Source organism: Corythoichthys intestinalis, chromosome 4 (assembly GCF_030265065.1).
Source record: "Corythoichthys intestinalis isolate RoL2023-P3 chromosome 4, ASM3026506v1, whole genome shotgun sequence".
Classification (NCBI taxonomy): Eukaryota; Metazoa; Chordata; class Actinopteri; order Syngnathiformes; family Syngnathidae; genus Corythoichthys; species Corythoichthys intestinalis.
In genome coordinates, this window is record NC_080398.1 from 43,016,053 (window position 1) to 43,038,418 (window position 22,366).

Genomic DNA, 22,366 nt, shown 5'->3' on the forward strand with positions numbered 1-22,366 from the left:
TAGCAGAATTAATTAATTTATTTATTTATTTATTTATTTTTTCACAGTGTAGCGTTCAGGTAGCCAAGCCCAGGTTTCACACAGAGTAAATACATTGGTGAGTCAATATAAACAACATCGACATTAATTAAACAGAGAATTGAGAAGTCGCGTCCCTACGTGTCGAAAAATTACATTTCTGACATTCTATTTTCCTCTTTGTACCATCCCTGGCCTTCTGCCGAATCATAAAAAAGACGAGAAAAAGCCAAATACAGCTCTGGAGTAAATTGTAACTGAAGGCCTTTTCACAGGAGTGAAAGCATAGTGTAAAAGGGTCCGCCGGCAACACACAGAGAAGCCAGCACCCTACCTGCTAGCATGACCAAATTTGGAAATCGAGGCTGTTTGTCAGCATGTCCCCTTCTCGTAAAAAGGACTTCAAAAATTTTGGCGGGAATGTTTAAAGTCATTCGTGAGCTACAGCTCAAACCAAATCACTTCAAGATGTTATTTAGACTGAGCAGGAAGGTTGAAAGCCTCTTATCGAGTGTCACAAGGGTTGTAAGCACTTCTGTGAAAAGGCCCTACCTTTGTAAGATTGTGGCCTTACCTTTTTGATAGGATGCATTTCACCCCAAGTTATTGTATGTGCTCTGCTATGGAATATCTATAAGGGATACCAATTCAACAAAGATACCTGTCCTCATTGATGCGGTAGAAAAAGCCATAGCCGTGATGAACCATAGGCGCGACGGCGCCGAGGACTGAAGTGTAGCCCACGCAACTGGATGACAGCACAAAATTCCCGCCACCCCCACTGCAAGCACAAGCAACAGATTACTCATTTCCACAAATATGTTCTATTTAAAACTAGTTGCTGACCTCTTTGTGTAGAGGGGATCTGCGTAGAGCGCAGGAGTTTGATATCCTGCCTCTTTGGCGATAAGGTAAAGTCCAAAAAGATGCCTGTCAAAACCTGGCGAAAATATCACAGTAAAAAAGTGGCACTTGAAGCCAGCGGGTTTGACACCCACCTTTGCCCTCTTGGCATTCTGCCATCAGCTTATTGTGTTTGTTGAAGGCTTGCAGCAAGGCTTTCCTTTTATCGTGAATCTAATGGAAAAAATTAGCAGGTCAACTTGACCTGTCACAACGCTTCCGTCTCACATTGCCCTGCCTCACCTCGCATGTGGGGTCCACCATTGCTTTACACCAGGTGAGCGCTTCACTAGTACAAGACCGCATCGTCTCTGTCCTACCGTGGTAGAACCTCCGAGTCATTGCCGTTTCGTAGCAACTCCCTGCTCTGAGATGTGAGAGCAAATTCTCAAGATGAAATATTTCATGCATTTGGACTGGTCGTTAACGGGCCCACGGGGCCCAAATTTGGTGATATATACACATTTTTAGCTGATAGACACCTTTTGTGCATGCGGTAGTAGCTCAGCTGCATTGCCAACTGAACAAATGTGTCAGGGTGTAGATTCTTCTTTTTGATGGCAGATTTTCCAAACCCAGTGAAGGCGTGACACACAATCTGGAGGTCTTGCGCCTGGAAGTGGGACAAAATATCCATAACGAAACAACGGTAGTGTAAGGTACACTGACATTAAACATGACGTCCAGTTCGGACATACAGTGGGGCAAATAAGTATTTAGTCAACCACCAATTGTGCAAGTTCTCCTGCCTGAAAAGATTAGAGAGGCCTGTAATTGTCAACATGGGTAAACCTCAACCATGAGAGACAGAATGTGGAGAAAAAAAACAGAAAATCACATTGTTTGATTTTTAAAGAATGTATTTCCAAATTAGAGTGGAAAATAAGTATTTGGTCACCTACAAACAAGCAAGATTTCTGGCTGTCAAAGAGGTCTAACTTCTAACGAGGTCTAACGAGGCTCCACCTGTATTAATGGCACCTGTTTTAACTCATTATCGGTATAAAAGACACCTGTCCACAACCTCAGTCAGTCACACTCCAAACTTCACTATGGCCAAGACCAAAGAGCTGTCGAAGGACACCAGAGACAAAATTGTAGACCTGCACCAGGCTGGGAAGACTGAATCTGCAATAGGTAAAATGCTTGGTGTAAAGAAATCAACTGTGGGAGCAATTATTAGAAAATGGAAGACATACAAGACCACTGATAATCTCCCTCTATCTGGGGCTCCATCCAAGATCTCACCCCGTGGCGTCAAAATGATAACAAGAACGGTGAGCAAAAATCCCATAACCACACGGGGGGACCTAGTGAATCACCAACAGAGAGCTGGGACCACAGAAGAAAAGGCTACTATCAGTAACACAATGCGCCGCCAGGGACTCAAATCCAGCACTGCCAGACGTGTTCCCCTGCTGAAGAAAGTACACGTCCAGGCCCGTCTGCGGTTCGCTAGAGAGCATTTGGATGACCCAGAAGAGGACTGGGAGAATGTGTTATGGTCAGATGAACCCAAAATAGAAGTTTTTGGTAGAAACACATGTTCTCGTGTTTGGAGGAGAAGGAATACTGAATTGCATCCAAAGAACACCATACCCACTATGAAGCATGGGGTTTGAAACATCATGCTTTGGGGCTGTTTTTCTGCAAAGGGACCAGGACGACTGATCTGTGTAAAGGAAAGAATGAATGGGGGCGTGTATTGAGAGATTTTGAGTGAAAATCTCCTTCCATCAGCAAGGGCATTGAAGATGAGCCGTGGCTGGGTCTTTCAGCATGACAATGATCCCAAACACACAGTCAGGGTAACAAAGGAGTCGCTTCGTAAGAAGCATTTCAAGGTCCTGGAGTGGCCTAGCCAGTCTCCAGATCTCAACCCCATAGAAAATCTGTGGAGGGAGTTGAAAGTCCGTATTGCCCAACGACAGCCCCAAAACATCACAGCTCTAGAGGAGATCTGCATGGAGGAGTGGGCCAAAATACCAGCAACAGTGTGTGAAAAGCTTGTGAAGAGTTACAGAAAACGTTTGGCCTCTGTTATTGCAAACAAAGGGTACATAACAAAGTATTGAGATGAACTTTTGGTATTGACCAAATGCTTATTTTCCACCATGATTTGCAAATAAATTCTTTAAAAATCAAACAATGTGATTTTCTGTTTTTTTCCACATTCTGTCTCATGGTTGAGGTTTACCAATGTTAACAATGACTTGAACTTGCACAATTAGTGGTTGACTAAATACTTATTTGCCCCACTGTAGAAGGCTTTGCCATGTTGGACTTTTTAACAGTTAAAAAGTTGCGCTTCCAGCCCCTCCCAGTTGAAATGAAATGCAGCTCCACTGCATACTCTAACCCTCTCTGTCTGCCTCTAGATCAGCGTTGGACAAACCGGTCCTCAAGGGCCATAGTGGGTTCTGTTTTTTGTTCCAACTGATTCAGCACAGACAGTTTAACCAATAAGGTTTCTGCTGAACCAAGAAGCACCTGACTGCGATCAACTGATTACGCTTGCAAGACACCAGATTGGTGAAAAGGTTTCCTCCTGATGGGTTGGAACAGAAACCCGCACCCACTGCGGCCCTTTGTGGAATAGTTTGCCCACCCCTGCTCTAGATGAACTTCATTTAAAAAAAAAAAAAACAGGTTTATTGCCTGCTGTGGTAGTGCAAATTCAGAAATTTGAACTCCTGTCACCATCCATATATCGTCCGCGCACTCAGTCACTGTCACGAGAACATTTGTGAATTTGAACTTGTTTTCCAAAATCTAATTATCATCTAATTATCATTTCATATAATATATTGTATTGCAAAACATTATCTACCGTATTTTTCGGACTATAAGTCGCGTTTTTTTTCATATTTTGGCTGGGGGTGCGACTTATGTGTGGAATTATTAACACATTTTGATATAATTTCACATGTTATTTTAATGTTTTGCAGTGACACTGATGGTTTTGTAAAGTTGTTAGCATGTTCTTATGCTATAGTTATCTGAATAACTGTTTATAGCTATGGCCACGTTCGCGTTCTGCCTTTGGCAGTGTATGTTCAATTGTATTATTGACTTTTTTATCTTGAAATGGATGCATTTAGTTTGTGGCGCTTTCCCGCCCACGTGAGGGCTCACTCGCACTTGTTTACGTGAAGAAGAGTGCTCACACGCCAGAAGAAGACGGACAGCTACGTAGCTCTGAGTGAGTAAGTGAGTGAGTGGGCGAGTAAGCGAGAGAGAATAGACGGCTGCGAACCTACTTTCATTGTTTATGCTTTTAAATCATCTCTACAGAGGCAACGCCTGCGTGTATCATCTTTTCTGTTGTTGTTGTGTGTTTTCCACCCGCGATCGGACACTTAGAGCCAGTTGTGTGGTTGTTTGAACGATGTGCTAATGATAGCGAACGCATGCTAACCTGTTACTTATTAGTAATAGTACCTAATTATCATTTATTTACGTTGATGCGAACTTGTTTTCTATCGAGGACCAAATTGATTCAGCAAATTATACGGACGTCCAGCATTGTCTTTTGGGAGTTCGCTGTATAGCCAGGACCGAGCCGTAACGTAGGACAGTATATTCAAATTTCGTTGTTCATACACTGTACACTGTACATTTATTTAGCATGTTGTTCTCTATTGTATTTTTATTAGGGCTGTCAAACGATTAAAATTTTTAATCGAGTTAATTACAGCTTAAAAATTAATTAATCGTAATTAATCGCAATTAATCGCAATTCAAACCATCTATAAAATATGCCATATTTTTCTGTAAATTATTGTTGGAATGGAAAGATAAGACAAGATAGATATATACATTCAACATACGGTACATAAGGACTGTATTTGTTTATTATAACAATAAATCAACAAGATGGCATTAACATTATTAACATTCTGATAAAGTGATCCATGGATAGAAAGACTTGTAGTTCTTAAAAGATTAATATTAGTACAAGTTATAGAAATGTTATATTAAAACGCCTCAATGTTTTCGTTTTTAATAAAATTTGTAACATTTTCAATCAAAAAATAAACTATTCTAACCTATTCTGTCCTCAATGTGTGTGAGTACACAAATTGACAGATAGCGAACATAAGTTCCAAAAAGACGGTGTGGCAGAGTTGCATGGGCTTTACTGAAGTCATCTCTTTTTGACAGGAGCACGTTTCTTGTATTTTTGTAAAACTGAAAATAACAAGGCAATGTGTCAATAACTTGCATAAATCACAAAATAACATAAAATGTACACACACGTGTCCATTTGAGCAGTAGCACTAGCCAATTAGCTCACAAGCGTCTAACAATGTAACTGCATTTCACCATATATGTGAAAAAATTCAAATACACATCATCAATAACTATCTAATGCTCATGAATATAAACAAAGGAGGAATATAACTCACAAGCGATGCATATATTAGACACAAACAGTGTGATGGGGCTATGAGAACTGCCACTGAATACTGGATGCGGACGTTAGCTGGTCTGAATAGCACTGTCTTTTAGTGTGAGTTCGCGTCGACATATAATCACGTCAGAAAAGCGCGCCGAAACCCAAATAATCAGCTGCACTGAATCGCCAGCAGAGGGCGACATTACACCACATAACATATGCAAGTCACACCCAAGCGCCAGCAGAGGGCGGAAAAACTCCATAAAACACAATTAACAAGTTGGCCTTTCACTGTACTGACATTTAAATCTGTCTGAGCGGGCCTAGTGCGTTAATTGCGTCAAATATTTTAACGTGATTAATTTAAAAAATTAATTAACGCCCGTTAACGCGATAATTTTGACAGCCCTAATTTTTATATTAAATTGCCTTTCAAGATGACATGCCTGCTCTATGTGTTGGATTTTATCAAGTAAATTTCCCCCAAAAATTCGACTTATACTCCGGTGCGACTTGTATATGTTTTCTCTTCGTTGGGCATTTTATGGCTGGATCGACTTATACTCAGGAGCGACTTGTTGTCCGAAAAATACGGTACATATAATATTGACTCACCTTGTCTAGATATTGCCGTTTGGCGTGGTTAATATCACTCAGGACCTTTTGGTCCACACTAAAAATGAGCTCTTCAGGTAAAGCCATTGGTCGCACACTGTCCGAGCCCTGAATTTGGTGACACATTTTTTTAAAATTATGCAAATACGCCAAAATATCCAATGTCTTACCTTCCACTTTCCCCCCGTAGCTTTGAGTTGCTGGTCAACATACCAGCACATGGAGACCATGACCATAGCGTCATATGGTGAATGCTGAAAACAGTGTCAACTGTTAGCATTGTCTTCTCTAACTAATTTCACGGGCTTGTTAAAGTAAATGAACTTCATACTCACGTCACAATTGGATCCAAAAGTACCGTCGGAGAACACAAGCGAGTTGTAAGATTTGTCTCCCCAGCGAATAGTGGGGTCTCCTTTGAGCGCTTCCACAGCAATCTGCATTGAAGAGCTACACAATAATTTTGTGCTTAAGAAATCAAACAAGAAGAACTTTTAAAATACTGTACATTTGTGTAGTTCTCAGCAGAAGAATATGGTTTGGCATCGTCTAGAGATACTATGAAGAGGCTGCTCTGGATAGTCTCCAGGATGGTTTCATTGTGGGGGTCAATGCTAATGAGATACTCCCTGGCCTGCACAAATAGGTGGACACGATACAGTTTGGTCACATTTTCAATTCACACCCTATGAACCACAACATCCAAAATAACTGCCAACGATAACGCAATCAAAACTGAGTATTACATTAGAAAGCATTTCATGCAGGTGTACGTAGCTTATGTTGTGACATGTAAGTTTTAAATCTCCAAACCTTTGCCCATCGAGTCCTTTCATCAGTGGTAAGAGCAGCAACTCCATGGCCTTCTGGCTGGCCCATGCAACGCTCTTGCACGTAGCTCAGCTGCCTGCACAGGTAAATCCAAACAAGTGACAACAGTATTTTTTTGCATTTGCTATTGTGCTTCTGATTTTAGTATAATGTTCCCCTAAAAGAAATAATAACAAAAAAAAAAAATACAATTGAAAAGGAATCATATTTTTACGGATGTCCCCGATCCGACCACGTGATCAGAAATCGGGCCCTATCACTTCATTTTCAGAGGACAGGAATTGGGTAAAAAAGATTGGGTTTTTAAAAAGGAATTCATTTATCTTGAAGTGTTAGCTCATTGGCTGACATAGACACTGATAGACGTCCAATCCATTTTGCAAAATACAATGACATGTAGTTATTTAGGACTGTAATGTATCATCACTACAGTTGTCCGATATTATCAGGTGCCGATAATACCCGGCCGATAAAAGCATTTTAAAATGATATTGGATACTATTGGTTTTGGGTCATTATGCATATGGCAGTGCTGTCAAGTCCACTTATTGCCTCCCTGTGTTTCTGGTGTTTTTTCGCCCCTTGCTGGTGCTTATGTACAATTAGTTTAAATTCCAGCACTTTCAGCTGACACATCGCATGCCGACGCGAGCTCATTGTGAATAGATAGAGCTAAATTGACAAGCTAACGTCTGCAGTACCATAGCAGTTCCTGCCATCTCACCACGGTGTTTCTGCCTTAGACAAGCATTGCTGGAAATGTATATTCTTTTATATTCAGGTGCCTTGTGTAGTATATTGGAGATGTGTACATTTCGTTTGGTTTGTGGTTACATTATTTCATTGCTTGCAAGTACTACCAGTTGCTATTCAAATTGACACGTAGTGTATACTTTGCTTGATTTTGTGACTTTATTTCATATTATTGACACAATATTCTGTTGTTTTGAGTTTTACACAAAAGTATCAGTGCTCTTGTCAAGAGAAAGATGACCACAATAAAACCAATTCAACTTTCCGCCAGCATCTGACTTCTCTTTACAGCCTCATTTTTCTACTGTATCTGTCGATTTGTGTACCAACACACACATTGAGGACAGAACAATTGCCTTAATGGCACTTTGCTCTTGATCCAAAAAACTGATATTTGCACTATTTTGATTTAAAAAAAATAAATATAGTGGTGCAATACAGACCCTTTTCCCCCATAACTTAAGTGTAAGTTGTGCTTATTTTTCACAGAATGTTTATTTGGAAAACCTTGAAGTTGTTACATTTATCATAACTAAAGCATCCAGTAGGGCATCACAATACAATTAGCCATAATATGTTAAGTCAACTACCGCATATATAAGTATCGGTTTGAAACTGGTATTAAGATTTTTAGAGTTGGACCATCTTGGCATATCGGTTAAAAAGTAATAATCGGACAACTCTAATAATCACCAATATATATATATATATATATATATATATATATATATATATATATTTATAAAACAGTACCACAACATAAACCCTAAGGTAGACCAAAACTATTTAAATATGTCAACCTCAATAATATTTTGACTAGAGCTGGCAAAATTAGACCCAACGCAAACTCATAGGTTAGCGTAAGTTATATCAGGATTCAAGAAATAGACAAATACAAAATAATATAATAAGCGACTTAATGTAGTAAGAGACCAATAACCAATGTATTCCTCAAGGCTTAGTACGGTTCTTGATGGTTAGGAGCACTGATTGTGAGAGTACATGAATGATTTCTGGCACTTCAGGCTTTAGCATAGCATAATTCGTTGCACCTCCTAGTCAAAATGGATTGGACGTCTAGCGCCGTCAGTGGCATGAGTGCCAAATGAGTACCTACACAGGGTTTAAGCTGTACCTGAGGAGCTCTGGTGGTGTAAGAATTTGTCCGTCGCAAAGCGCATCAAAAGTGAAAATCCGTCCACGGCACATCACAACCAGGTGCGTTGGGCAATGGCCCTCTCGTTCTGTGACAAAACAACAGAAGACATCACAGCTCGAAACTTTCATATGTCTATTTTCCATACAAGTTATCCTAGTTAGCCAATTTTAGGTTAACACACGGCTAGCTCTACTGTACCTGTCTTGAAATAGTTGTAAATGGTGTCTTTTTCAATTCCAGGTACTTTACAAGTACAGAAGAGCATTCTGAACTGATCCATATCCAACATCATTTTACCAGCTCTCTGAGGGGCCATCTTTTCTCTGAAAACATATATCGCCCCAACAAAACAATTTTTAGCATTATATTGACAATGAACTTGTTTTCCTGAGTACTTGCTATATCCCACTTGTAAATGAGATTCCAGTACTGCAGAGTGTGCCAAACGTTGATGCTTGCCCTGTCCAGTTGAGTTCCTTCTGTGGGAGGCCAGCAGTGCTCCAAATAAGGAGCCGGGCCGCCGAAGTTTACGTGGAGCTGGGAGGGGATGCGCACCTCCAGGTACGCAGTGTCTAACCACCATTCTTCCAGCTAGACGAATTGAAATCACTGTGAATTGACTTAATTCACTGGACATTTCAGAGCATAATTGCACCATTAGTATCAAAGTCAAACAAACCCAATTCCTCGTAGTCTTGGCTCTCTGGAGTAGTTTGCTGTGAAGTTCTTTGCCAATTCCCGCTTGAAATGTCCGTACAATATCCACCGTAGCTTTAAACTCCTGGTCAGATGCAAATGGCCGCACTGATGGCAAACAAACTTCATGTTTACAATAATCGCACGAATGTCGACACGCGCATCATCTATCACTATGGTAAATATTTGTACGAGAAACACCTAATTTATATTGAGCATGCAAACAGAAACCAAGGGTGAAAACTGAAACACTGAGTTATAATACCTTATTTTTTAAAATTAGTAATGATTTGGCTGGATCATTATGTGCACCAAATTTTAATGTTTGAGCATCATTGTTATTTTTCCTAGCAATCTGTTATATACAGTGGGGCAAATAAGTATTTAGTCAACCACCAATTGTGCAAGTTCTCCTACTTGAAAAGATTAGAGGGGGCCTGTAATTGTCAACATGGGTAAACCTCAACCACGAGAGACAGAATGTGGAAAAAAAACAGAAAATCACATTGTTTGATTTTTAAAGAATTTATTTCCAAATTAGAGTGGAAAATAAGTATTTGGTCACCTACAAACAAGCAAGATTTCTGGCTGTCAAAGAGGTCTAACTTCTTCTAACAAGGTCTAACGAGGCTCCACTCATTACCTATATCAATGGCACCTGTTTTAACTCATTATCGGTATAAAAGACACCTGTCCACAATCTCAGTCATTCACACTCCAAACTCCACTATGGCCAAGTCCAAAGAGCTGTCGAAGGACACCAGAGAGAAAATTGTAGACCTGCACCAGGCTGGAAAAACTGAATCTGCAATAGGTAAAACGGTTGGTGTAAAGAAATCAACTGTGGGAGCAATTATTAGAAAATGGAAGACAGAGAGCTGAGACCACAGTAACAAAGGCTACTATCAGTAATGCAATGCGCCGCCAGGGACTCAAATCCTGCACTGCCAGACGTGTCCCCCTGCTGAAGCCAGTACACGTCCAGGCCCGTCTGCGGTTCGCTAGAGAGCATTTGGATGATCCAGAAGAGGATTGGGAGAATGTGTTATGGTCAGATGAAACCAAAATAGAACTTTTTGGTAGAAAGAAAGGTTGTAGTGATTGGAGGAGAAAGAATTCTGAATTACATCTGAAGAACACCATACCCACTGTGAAGCATGGCGGTGGAAACATCATGCTTTGGGGCTGTTTTTCTGCAAAGGGACCAGGACGACTGATCTGTTTAAAGGAAAGAATGAATGGGGCCATGTATCAAGAGATTTTGAGTGAAAATCTCTTTTCATCAACAAGGGCAATTAAGATGAAACGTGGCTGGGTCTTTCAGCATAACAATGATCACAAACACACAGCCAGAGTAACAAAGGAGTGGCTTCGTAAAAAGCATTTCAAGGTCCTGGAGTGGCCTAATCAGTCTCCAGATCTCAACCCCACAGAAAATCTGTGGAGGGAGTTGAAAGTCCGTGTTGCCCAACGACAGCCCCAAAACATCACTGCTCTAGAGGAGATCTGCATGGAGGAGTGGGCCAAAATACCAGCAACAGTGTGTGAAAAGCTTGTGAAGAATTACAGAAAACGTTTGGCCTCCGTTATTGCCAACAAAGGGTACATAACAAAGTATTGAGATGAACTTTTGGTATTGACCAAATACTTATTTTCCACCATGATTTGCAAATAAATTCTTTAAAAATCAAACAATGTGATTTTTAGTTGGGTTTTTTTTCACATTCTGTCTCTCATAGTTGAGGTTTGCCCATGTTGACAATTATAGGCCTCTCTAATATTTTCAATTAGAACTTGCACAATTAGTGGTTGACTAAATACTTATTTGCCCCACTGTATTTCAATCAATCAAATCAGACAAATCAAAAAAATAAATTATATAGCACTTTTCATGCACAGAAATAGCGGCACAAAGTGCTTTACATAATCAAACAGAAGCAAGAGCAATACATAAGTGTATGTGTACATTTTCTACAAGTGTTTAACATTGTTATGCTTTATATATGTGCATAGACATTTTGGAAAAATAGGAATATGTGAAATCAGGACTCCAGACCACAACCAAATGGTCACATTTTGCCACTAAAATTAGAGCCAGTGCGAGCATTTTTTTCATCACATGTGCGACCAGTAACATTGCAGTTTTTTTGCTTGTTGGTTTGTTTTTGTTGCTGACAAACTGCTTCATGGTTAAATCTATTAGTTGGCAGTAATGTAACGAGCTGGTTTGCCAAGGAAAAATACAACAGAAAAAAGAAGGTGGATGTGAACGATGTGTGAAGCGGCCAACTAGCGGCGGGTTTGCACCCCCCGACTCGACGCCAAGCAAACTGGATTATACAAAAAATGCATTGGGGAAAATTAAACCATGAAAGGGAACCACATGGTACCCCAAGTCACAAAGGCGCGCAATCACTTTGATGACTTTTTGGACTGTCAAATTGTCGTCAATTCCAGAAGCGCGAAACTCATGAAACAGGCGCCCTGTATGGCACTCATGGAATCACATTTTAAAATATGTTGGGTGTTTTGGCTCTTCAGGTTCCTGACCCCTGACGTCGAAGGTATGTCAGACCGAAACTGAAAACACAATTTTAGTCACGTTTCAACCATAAATGTGGTCCCTCTCTAATTCAATATGTGATAATAATGATAAACCATCAGCCATACATGTCGGTCTTGCACATCATTCATCACTTAAATGCAACGTGGCATCATCCCACCTCTAATTTGTAAGAAAAACTTTCATTTCCTCTTTCATCTCATACGCATGAGCCACAACTTCACCGCAGGACAACCGCCAGACATCTGTATGTTGCAACAACACTTTATGGTCTACTTGCATTTCCTCACAATCATAAAAACATCAGTTTTGTTTTTGCAGTTCCTTACGTTTATCACGCACACAATTTCAGTGATTTTTTTAGTTGGCTTGGAGAACAAGAACTAAAATTTCTTCTTCCTTGTAATCATGACAGTGTTACATAGCATTTCTCCCCACATACTTGGCATATTGGAATCTGCATGGATGCCCAGTGAAAGTATATTCATAGGAAACAACTTTCAATCAGTGGCGCCACCATGGGGTGGCCCCCCACTATAAATGTGTTGGCCACTCCTCACTGGCCACTCGGCTTTTGTTAAATGTACACTTTATGCTTAATATATACATAAAACAATAAAGCAGAATTGTTGCTGAACTCAATGTTGACTGGACTGTTATGGGCTATGCACATTAAATCATTAATAACATTAAAATTTTAAGACAATACACCAAAATATATCAGTATGCTTGTCCTTAAGTCTTTCTGATTGTTTTCTTCTGGCCTTTTTACTGCAACAACATAATGAAAACCTGAAATTATGGCTTTTAGTTTTGGTATGCCACACCAAAATTTTAAGTGGCCCCATCTGGCCACCACTATGAAAACTTTCTGGAGGTGCCACTGCTTTCAATGTATTGTCAAACCTTTTTCACATTCATCTGAACATAACACAAGGTCTAAGGCAGGTATCCCCAAGTCCGGTCCTCGAGAGCCCCTATCCAGCTTGTTTTCCATGCCTCCCTCCGAACAACACACCTGAATCAAATAATTAGGATTGCTGTCAGGCTCCTGTAGAGCTTGCTGATGAGCTGGTCATTTGATTCCGGTGTGTTAAAGGAGGGAGATATGGAAAACAAGCTGGATAGGGGCTCTCGAGAACCGGACTTGGGCACCCCGGGTCTAAGGCCTTCATATCTGGGTCACTATTTTCTCCTTTTAAAGTATAGAACACACTGTAACGATCCCATGTCATGATTTTTCTCCCTGTTTAACCTAAATATGTTGTTGGTCGATAACAGGGGACATTTTAGAACAGGGATGGGCAAACTATTCCACAAAAGGCCGCAGTGGGAGCAGGTTTTTGTTGCAGCCCATCAAGAGGACACTTTTTCACCAATCTGGTGTCTTACAAGTGCAATCAGCTGATTGCAGTCAGGTGCTTCTTGTTTCCACGGGCCCCTTATAACTGCCTGTGCTGGAACAGTGGTAACAAAGGGGGCGTTTACATGGTGACAATACAAGAATATGAAAAATTTCATGTTTCATTTACATGGTTCCGTCTTCATTCAAACGATGTCGCAATTCCATGTGAAAACGATGTAGTGTTCCAGGCTGTAGGGGGCAGTTCAGTCAATGATGCATTTCCTTGACAAGCACCTTCTCAGCCCGGAAGACAAATTACCCACCCACTCTAAGCAATGGCCAGGGGTCGACAATATAAATGGCCGTCAGGGCCAGCAGAACGCTCCAACCACTGGCCAGTAAAAATAATGCGTCGATTCAAAAAAAAAAAAAAAATCTTATTTCACATTAATCCCCAGTGGTTCCGTGTTTTGATGACCTAATGCTTTCCCGATCAAAGACAACCTTACAATCTATGTAGCCAGCCGTTGCTCTGCCTGGGGCATAAACACACCTCGTTCGTTCGTTCGCTCGCTCGCTCGCTCCCGCATGAACGCGTGCAACCTGATTGCTGCTGCTTATTGTTTGTAAATATCTCAGTACCCACTTAATGTTATACTACAAGACAACAGGTTTCTGAAACCCCTAGCACCCGGCCAAGCACCGGGGAAAAAAGACCACTCAAGAAAGAGAAAGCCACTGGAGGTGTTGAGGGAAGGCGAAATCCAATATTTAAAGAAAATGAAGAGAAAGTTTCAGCCCCAGTGGCTAGACCGCTGGAATGGACCCGGCTACGATGAGTCAAAAAACGAGGTTTGCAGCCCAGATCAATGCAGATCAATGCCAACATATGCAGACAAGTAAACCTATTGTATGAACATGTAATAATTCATCCGCGTGATTATGGAGAAAATAATATCATTATAACGACGGTCTACTTTGAAAATCGTTTGCAATAACTGCCTTAGAAATCTCTTTTGACTTCGAAATTGTTGCCACGACAACCGAGCCGGCAGACTTCCAGAGGGCGGTAAGGGGAAGACAGGAAAAGCTCTCCCCAGGCACGCGGCTCTCCCCCGGGCCGCCTCCCCCTGGAGCTCCCAAGAAAAAAAATCTTTTTTGTGTGTGTGTTTGTTTCCTGCAAACATTAAAATATGTGTAAGTGGTCAGTGGAGTCGATTTGGTTTTATTCATATACTGTATAGTGGAGTGATTATGGAATTGGAATAGGATAATTTGCAATAGATTTATGTTTTTGTACTGTTTTGCTGCCATTGGCCCAGAGTGCCAGTGGCTAGTTATTGTCTACCCCTGAATGGCGTCCACGCGTTATTTTCTTTTGCCTCAAAAGGCGCGAACATAACAGTATTTGATTTAAATTTTTTATAAAAACATTAAATTAAAACTGATGTTCCACCATGTTTGCTATTTTGAATGTTTACTAGCAACGACTGCGCATGCCCAAAGTGACGTCTGCGAGTGCTGACGTCATCGGAGCGAGAGCGTTCTTTTCATACGGTTGCGGCGCAATCCCTGCAATTGAATCGTTCTACTTTGGAAGCCGGAATCATAAGTTTGCCGTCACCATGTAAAAGCGAGGCCATTCCGCATCACAATCGTTGCGTCTTAGTGTCGTAGCGTCACCATGTAAATGGCCCAAAAGACCAGGACCCACTGCGGCCTTTGAGGACCGGTTTGCCCACCTGTTTTAGAAGCAAATAAATAAATACATAAATGCAATGCTCCAGTATTTTTTTTGTTGGGTCCTTTTTCCCAAAACTTTTTAATGTCACGATGACTTCCAACAAGATTCCGCCTTCATTCCCTCTGCTTTTAAATGAGCCTATGTATTACAAGGATGTTTTCCAAACAAAGTTATACCTGTGGCTAGAGCTGTACCTACCATTTAACACAAAAATGCATGAAGTCAGTAAAAATGTTTAGTTTCTTTGATAAAAGCATTGTTTCAGTGGGTATAAGGTAATATGTTGCCAAGTTGCTGTGGCAACACTAAGCTATCATATGATTAGTTAGACTCACTGGTTAGAGTTAGACTGACATGCCAATGTTTTTCCTCCTGAACTGGACTACCTGATTGGTATATGTATGTCAATCATTCACCCAAGAAATTGCATCAGAAAAGCAGTCGCTTTCCCCCCCAAAAAAACTGTCAACACAGCAAAGTTGGTGATGCTGATTTTAGATGATGAAAAACCATTTTAACTTTTTTTTTTTTTTTTTTTTTAAAGTATGTGGACTTAAGGATAAGAAGCAGATCTATTAATTGTACCAAGGCTTTTGCTGCCATCTAGTGGAACTATTTTACCTGCGTACGCACACACTAGCTAGTGTGACTACAGAGTATTACAACGTACAAGGACCATTTAATTGGACTTAGGTTTCAATTAATTTCTGACTGTATGTAATGATGCGTGATAATACTAAATGATGCTAGATGTACACTACTGTTCAAAAGTTTGGGGTCGCTTAGACCCCAAACTTTTGAACGATAGTGTAATTTAAGGCTGTAAATTAAGGAATTAATACATATGACATTTTACTTGTGAACTGTTGTGTATTATGCCCTGCTGCCAGGTAAACATAGTAAATAAAATATATAGTACAAGTAATGTTGTTCTAAAAGTAGTTGTGGCAAAAAGATGCTAGTTAAGGCACAGGAGAGTGATAAACGGAAAAGATGAGAGATAACAATCCCCTTGCTCAATGGTCATGTTTTATATTAGTTATTATTGGGCTCAATATATATGAAATGTAATTTTACCATTAAACTGTGTATATATATATATATATATTTATATATATATATATACACACACCAGTAGAGCAATGCAAATAAAGATTTCATTTTTGGGAACACGCTTCATGAAACAATTACATTTAGAGCATCCGGTATGGTACAAGCAGAGATTGGCAGAGTAGTCATATATTTTACCCAAGTAAGAGTAGCGTTACTTCAAAATAATAGAACTCAGGTAAAAGCAGTCGTCCAAAAATTTACTCAAGTAAAGTAAAAAACTATTTGGTGAAATAACTACTAAAGTAATGAGTAACATTGTGAGTAACTGCTAAGGATGTTTTTTTTTTCAGCACAAAGTCATCTATATGAACTGTTATTATACTATAGTCTAACATATTACATAAACATATTAAGGCCAAAAAATACAATTAAAAAAAAAAAATTCCAGCAAGAGACAAAAAATACAGAAATTAAGCATTATTCGTCCAAAGAGCATGAGTGTCCTCAAGTGGAGAAAACATGATCCTTTTAGTTTCATAAGAGGAAATATATCTCCGGTTTTCCGTGGTCAATCGGTGCCAAATAAAAACTGGGAGAGATTAAAATCTGTGCTTTCGAGTCATGTTGACAGTGGCCTTCAATGTCAAATACAGTACTTAATTTTTTAACGGTGCTTTAACGACACCACGTGAATGAACAGGCCAGTGTGATCATAGTGTAGAACGGCAAGCTTGAGTCTGATTGGTATTATGCAGTTATGTGATTATTATTGCGACGTCTCATTGGTGAAACTGGTTGAGCCACTTTTGGTGTCTCTGGCAAAAAAAAATAAAAAAAGAGTAAAATCTAATATGAAGAATAAAGAGGAATAGTATAACGACTAGTGTAACCCAAAGTAGCGGAGTAAGAGTATCGTTTCTTCTTTACAAATTTACTCAAAAGTAAAAAGTGTGGCTTAGTAAAACTACTCTTAGAACTACATTTTTCTCAAAAGGTTACTCACGTAAATGTAACATAGTAAATGTAATGCGTTACTACCAGTGTTGTCAGTAACGAGGGACTGTAGTCTGATTACTTTTTTCAGTAACGAGTAATCTAAAGCGTTCAATGTTCTAAACCACTAATCTGATTAGTTTCCTTAGTGTCTGTGCTTTAGAATTTTGTTATTGCTGCATAATGTATGTAAAATGAAGAATATTGTAGTAATGTACGAAAAGCATTTTGAATAGAAAAATGCTGAAAATGTCCCCTGTATGTGTTCCTATGGTAACCGCTCTAATTACTTCCTGTTTTGGTGTCGAGTCATACGCGCTAAGTGTTTTGGGAATCGGGACCGAGAATGGCGCGGGCCAGGCTGCCAGTGCGGCTGCACATTCGAACCTTGCGTTGAGATGTGCTAGGGAATGTTGATCTGTGCACATCCACGAATGAATGTGAGTCATTTTCCTTCATTCTCGACGGTATCACCAATAGTTTGGAGACCACCTACATGCGCGGCCATTTCGTAGCTTTCGTTGCAACGACTGGCAGCCATCCCTCCAAGTTGGCAAGCATAGTTTACATGATATTCGTGTTGCACATTTATGCCGTGAGGTGACATGTTTTTGACATTCAGCTTAATCTTAGAGTTAGCATCGATTTAATTAGTCGGTGGAGTTGATTTCAACAAATTCCATGCAGTTGTTCAGTTATTTGTTAGTTTCAGGGCTCCGGAGTGGCTAAGCTAGCGTGAGTCAATGGTGATTGAAATCAACTCCATCGACTAATTAAACTTCCGCTCACGCAAAGATTAAGCCTTAGGTCAAAAATTCTGATCCCCCACTTTAAATTCAATTATCGATAAGTCAATTCCATGCGATGACATTTTTCTGTTGTCATTCTTAAAGTGAGAAAAATTGGTAAAAAGTAACTGATAAATTACTTTTAAAGTAACTTACCGTAGTTACTTTGATAATGATGTAATCAGTAAAGTAACTAGATTACTTTTGAGGCATAATCAGTAATCTGTAATTAAATTACTTTTTCAAGTAATCTGTGACAATACTGGTTACTACCCACCTCTGGGTACAACTGACTGAGCATGCTGCGTAATCACAGTACGACGCAGTCTTCCATAACCTTGAAAGGTTGTCCAGACTGTCATTAAATATGCTAAATACCGTATTAGCCCGAATATAAGACGGCCCTGATTATAAGACGACCCCCTCTTTTTCAAGACTCAAGTTTGAAAAAAGACTTTTTGACTTTTTTGCGTTCCCCCTTCACAAAATGGCGACACGTTGCTAAGCGAGGTGACGTCATCGTGACATCACGCTGACTTCCTCTTATATATAAGTACATGTTAAGAGTTTGGGGTTTTTTTTTTTTTTTTTTTTTTTTTTTTGGGAATGACTCACAAGAAAGCATCCAATGATTATGTGTCGTAGATAGAAGAAAACACAATTCGTTCAAGACAAGACAAGAGCTGTAGGGCACAGAATGTAAATTTCTTCACCTGCATCCAGGTACTTGGAGAGGGTGCCCTCTAGTGTGGGAACAGGCAGAGGCGGTAGGCTGCTTTGATGTTGGAAGGTCCTCTCAAACTCTGGCTCTGGCAACGGCTTAGACATTTTTTAAATTATCCTGCCTGGAAAACACACTCTCCTGAAGTCCGTGATTCCCACTGAATACAGAAATATGGATAGGACAGACAGTTTATCCTCCATTTAAAAATGCATGAAAACAAAAAGTGACTTTCTCCAGGCGAGGCAATTAAAAACATGGTTAAAATGTATGTAATATAATCTGTAGCTAATATTACACTTGCATGTAAAGTGAGTAAGGCAGATTTACATGAAGGTGAGTGCTTTATGTTTGTTTGCATTGTAGTATATTGAACAGTAATAGGATTTTAAAGTACGTCAATAGTGTAATCACTATTATTTTTCAAAAAGGGACACGCATAAATTAAAAGTGCATTTGGTTAATACTCCAACTTCAGTAGTTGAACTAGTCTGGCTAGCTTAACTGTTTGGTTCCGACTGTCTACAAAATTTGCATAAGTATTTCCTACGGTGCATCAAATGAAGGGCGTAAAGGTCAGCTCACCTTCAGGCTGTAAGTTGACACAGGCTCCTTGCAAGACAAAACTAACACTTTTGGCCAGAGTTTAGATGATTGTTTACTTTTACCGCTGTTCACCTTTAACCGAGTGCCCCTCGAGCAGCACGGACGGAAAGAGGCAACTGCGCATGCGCAGTAATGTACCACTTGCCCTACATTCTCAGCGAAATCAGTTGAGTGCAGATTGCACAGGTGCTGCCATACAGGCAATTCTGCGTATTCCACAGAGATCCATATAATTTGAGGCTAGATTTTCTTTATGCACGCAATGAGCCAATACGATGGACGGCTGCATTTGTCGGCCATCTCGAGGACATGACCCGTCTACCCACATACGTACGTGCCCACGTACGTAACACGTCACCTCTGCTCATTAATATTTATGAACCAAGCGACTGTCACTGTCACTGTCACTGCGACTGTTAGACCAGAGGTCGGCAACCCAAAAATGTTGAAAGAGCCATATTGGACCCAAAAAAATAAAAACAATGAAAAATAAATAAAATTTTAAAATGACCACAACACATACTATATGTATCTACATTAGCCTACTATCAAATAACTAAGTTGGCTACAAATACATAACGAACCTTCATGATTAAAAGTTTATTTTCCCTGCAGTGCATCCTATAGAGCAGGGGTTCCCAACCTATTCCACTAAGGCACACTGTGGGTGCAGGATTTCATTCTTACCAAACAAGATGACAACACTTTTTCCCCAATCTGGTGTTTTACAAGTGCAATCAGTTGATTGCAGTCAGGTGTGGCTTGTTTTAGCAGAAGCCTCATTGGTTCAACTGTCTCTGCTGGATCGGCTGGAACAAAAACCAGGACCCACAGTGTGCCTTGAGGACTGGGTTGAAAACCCCTGCTATAGAGAATGACGCACTACGTGAATACTCAGCTGTACGATGCCACCTCAAGTTGAACTTTATCACAATATTAATGAATTAGAAGCAAGGGCGTAGGTTTGCATAGGGACGGTAGGAACATAACAGTACCAACTTTTCAGATGCTCAAATTGACCCCACCAACTTTTAAGCAACTTATTTGCATTATATAATGAGTTCAGTTATATAGGTAATTTAGATTGTCCTCCCATAAGTTGTAAAGATAGAATAGACCCTACCATTATTAAGTGAATTATTTTCATTATGTTCAGACTTACATTGACCCCTTTTCACTTGCTGACTGTGCCGGTCCATTTTTTCCTCCCTCAAATGCACGTTTGATTGGCTGCCGACTTGCTCCCACCTACCACACAGACACACACGCACACTCACACAGCCCCGACAGATTAATGTCGACAACATGCCGCCGCCTCTTCTGCCCCCTTTAAAGAAGAGGGATGTCGTTTTTATCGGCCAGCAGCAGCCACTGTAAGTAATGTAAAAAGTAGGGCTGTCAAAATAAACGCGTTAACGCACGGTAATTAATTTTTTAAATTAATCACGTTAAAATATTTGACGCAATTAACTAGAGCTGAAACGAATACTCAAGCAACTCGAGTAACTCGAGTTTAAAAACTGATCCGAGTAATTTTATTCACCTCGAGTAATCGTTTATTTTGACAGCTCTAAGCATCACATTTCGCTCGGACTACTTTTAATGCGGGACAACGTGCTGACGTCACGTGCGTAAAATGACAGACTCGGCCGCGCCTGGGCAGCGTTAATAAACAGCCGCCATCTTAAAGCAGTAGAGCGCTAAGCGCTAATAAAGAGCGCTAAGCACTAATAAATAAAATTAACATTACTGTCTGAGTCACTAGCTCACGTAACATTAGCACTGCAGAGGGCTAGGTTTCTATTAATTATGACCACTTTCGATGCGTGGCTAACGTGTCTTACATACAGGCTTTAACATAACATAGCTTTGTGGAGTGATGAGGGTGTAAAATAAAAACTCAATAATGCTAACTATCAATTTTAGCTTAGTAGTCATTGCTGGATAAAACACCAAGTAGCACTGGTCCCTAATGTGCTCCAATACAGCCTGTATCATACATTTATTTTGAACACTGCAAAAACTCAAAATCCTATCAGGACTTACAGTTTAGAGTAACGTAAAACTTAACTAGAACTTAAAAATGGCTTGACACAAATAGAAATTCAATTGAAACACGTGGGAAAAAATCCAAACTTTTAAGTGATGTGTGTTATCAAGCGTAATGGCTTTTTAGGTATATATATATATATATATATATACACCTAAAAATGCCCCCCAACAAAAATACATATATATATATATATATATATATATATATATATGTTTTTTTTTTAAAAATAAGATCTAAAGGTTTTTTGAGTGAAAGCAGTGAATTTGTCTTTTTTTTTATTCTAGTTACATCTGAGATGCAATTGTTGGCTGTTTTCAACAATATACATCGAAAATAAAGACATTGATTGACTGAAAATTGTTCAAGATTAGATGAAATGTCTTGTTTTCTCATGTATATTTATAATTGCTATTCACCTAAAAATATATTTGTTTTATCCGATTACTCGATTAATCGATAGAATTTTCAGTCGATTACTCGATTACTAAAATATTCGATAGCTGCAGCCCTACAATTAACGCACATGTCCCTCTCAGACAGTATTCTGCCTTTTGGTTAAGTTTTACAGCAAGGCATTTTGTGCTGTCTAACAGCGAACTCTTGTGGTCGCTTTGCGACATGGTTTATTTTTTTCTTGCCAGTTCAATATGGCTGCACGACATCTCTGTTGTGCTTATATGATCCTTGGAAAAGATTTGTCCGTAAGTATGGTTGTTGTAAAGAATGTACATATTATGTTAATAAGCGAAATGTTATATTTTTTGTATGAGACGCTTTTTGTTTATGTTTAGTCAACCTGTATAGCGAGCTAAGCTAACGTTGTTGCTAATGCAATGCTTGTTTACATTTTTTTTGTAGTTTTACGTAAACGGTCTAAAGAGGACAATGATTTGAGGCCATTTTATTAATAAATCAGATAAAAAAGGAAGAAGTCTGATTATTAAGGCGTCGTTCACTAGCTGTCTAGCTTTGGAAAAAGTAGACGCTTCGGAGTGAGGACAGCATAGACAGATTTAAATGACAGTAGAGTGAAATGCCCACTACAGTCCTTATGTACCGTATGTTGAATGTATATATCCATCTTGTGTCTTATCTTTCCATTCCAACAATTTATTTTACAGAATAT

The 22,366-nt window shown here is 39.6% G+C and overlaps 1 protein-coding gene across 2 annotated transcripts in view; it reads right to left on the reverse strand.

The window, feature by feature from the left end:
• Nucleotides 1-22,366, reverse strand: part of LOC130914430 (acyl-CoA-binding protein homolog) — a 56,833-nt gene that overhangs the window by 2,592 nt on the left and 31,875 nt on the right. Inside the window, exons 1-16 of one of the 2 annotated variants that reach the window (XM_057833604.1) lie at nt 19,167-19,533; nt 18,574-18,741; nt 9,358-9,482; nt 9,088-9,269; nt 8,877-9,001; nt 8,655-8,763; nt 6,749-6,842; nt 6,444-6,569; nt 6,271-6,372; nt 6,106-6,189; nt 5,936-6,043; nt 1,404-1,534; nt 1,165-1,288; nt 1,017-1,095; nt 865-958; nt 680-799 (exon numbers count right to left, since the gene is read on the reverse strand). In XM_057833604.1, coding sequence (XP_057689587.1) covers nt 680-799; nt 865-958; nt 1,017-1,095; nt 1,165-1,288; nt 1,404-1,534; nt 5,936-6,043; nt 6,106-6,189; nt 6,271-6,372; nt 6,444-6,569; nt 6,749-6,842; nt 8,655-8,763; nt 8,877-9,001; nt 9,088-9,269; nt 9,358-9,482; nt 18,574-18,688 — 1,718 coding nt within the window. In that variant the 5' untranslated portion in view covers nt 18,689-18,741; nt 19,167-19,533. Of the gene's footprint in view, nt 1-679; nt 800-864; nt 959-1,016; nt 1,096-1,164; nt 1,289-1,403; nt 1,535-5,935; nt 6,044-6,105; nt 6,190-6,270; nt 6,373-6,443; nt 6,570-6,748; nt 6,843-8,654; nt 8,764-8,876; nt 9,002-9,087; nt 9,270-9,357; nt 9,483-18,573; nt 18,742-19,166; nt 19,534-22,366 lie in introns of those variants that run through there. The other variant, XM_057833606.1, reaches the window with a different exon arrangement.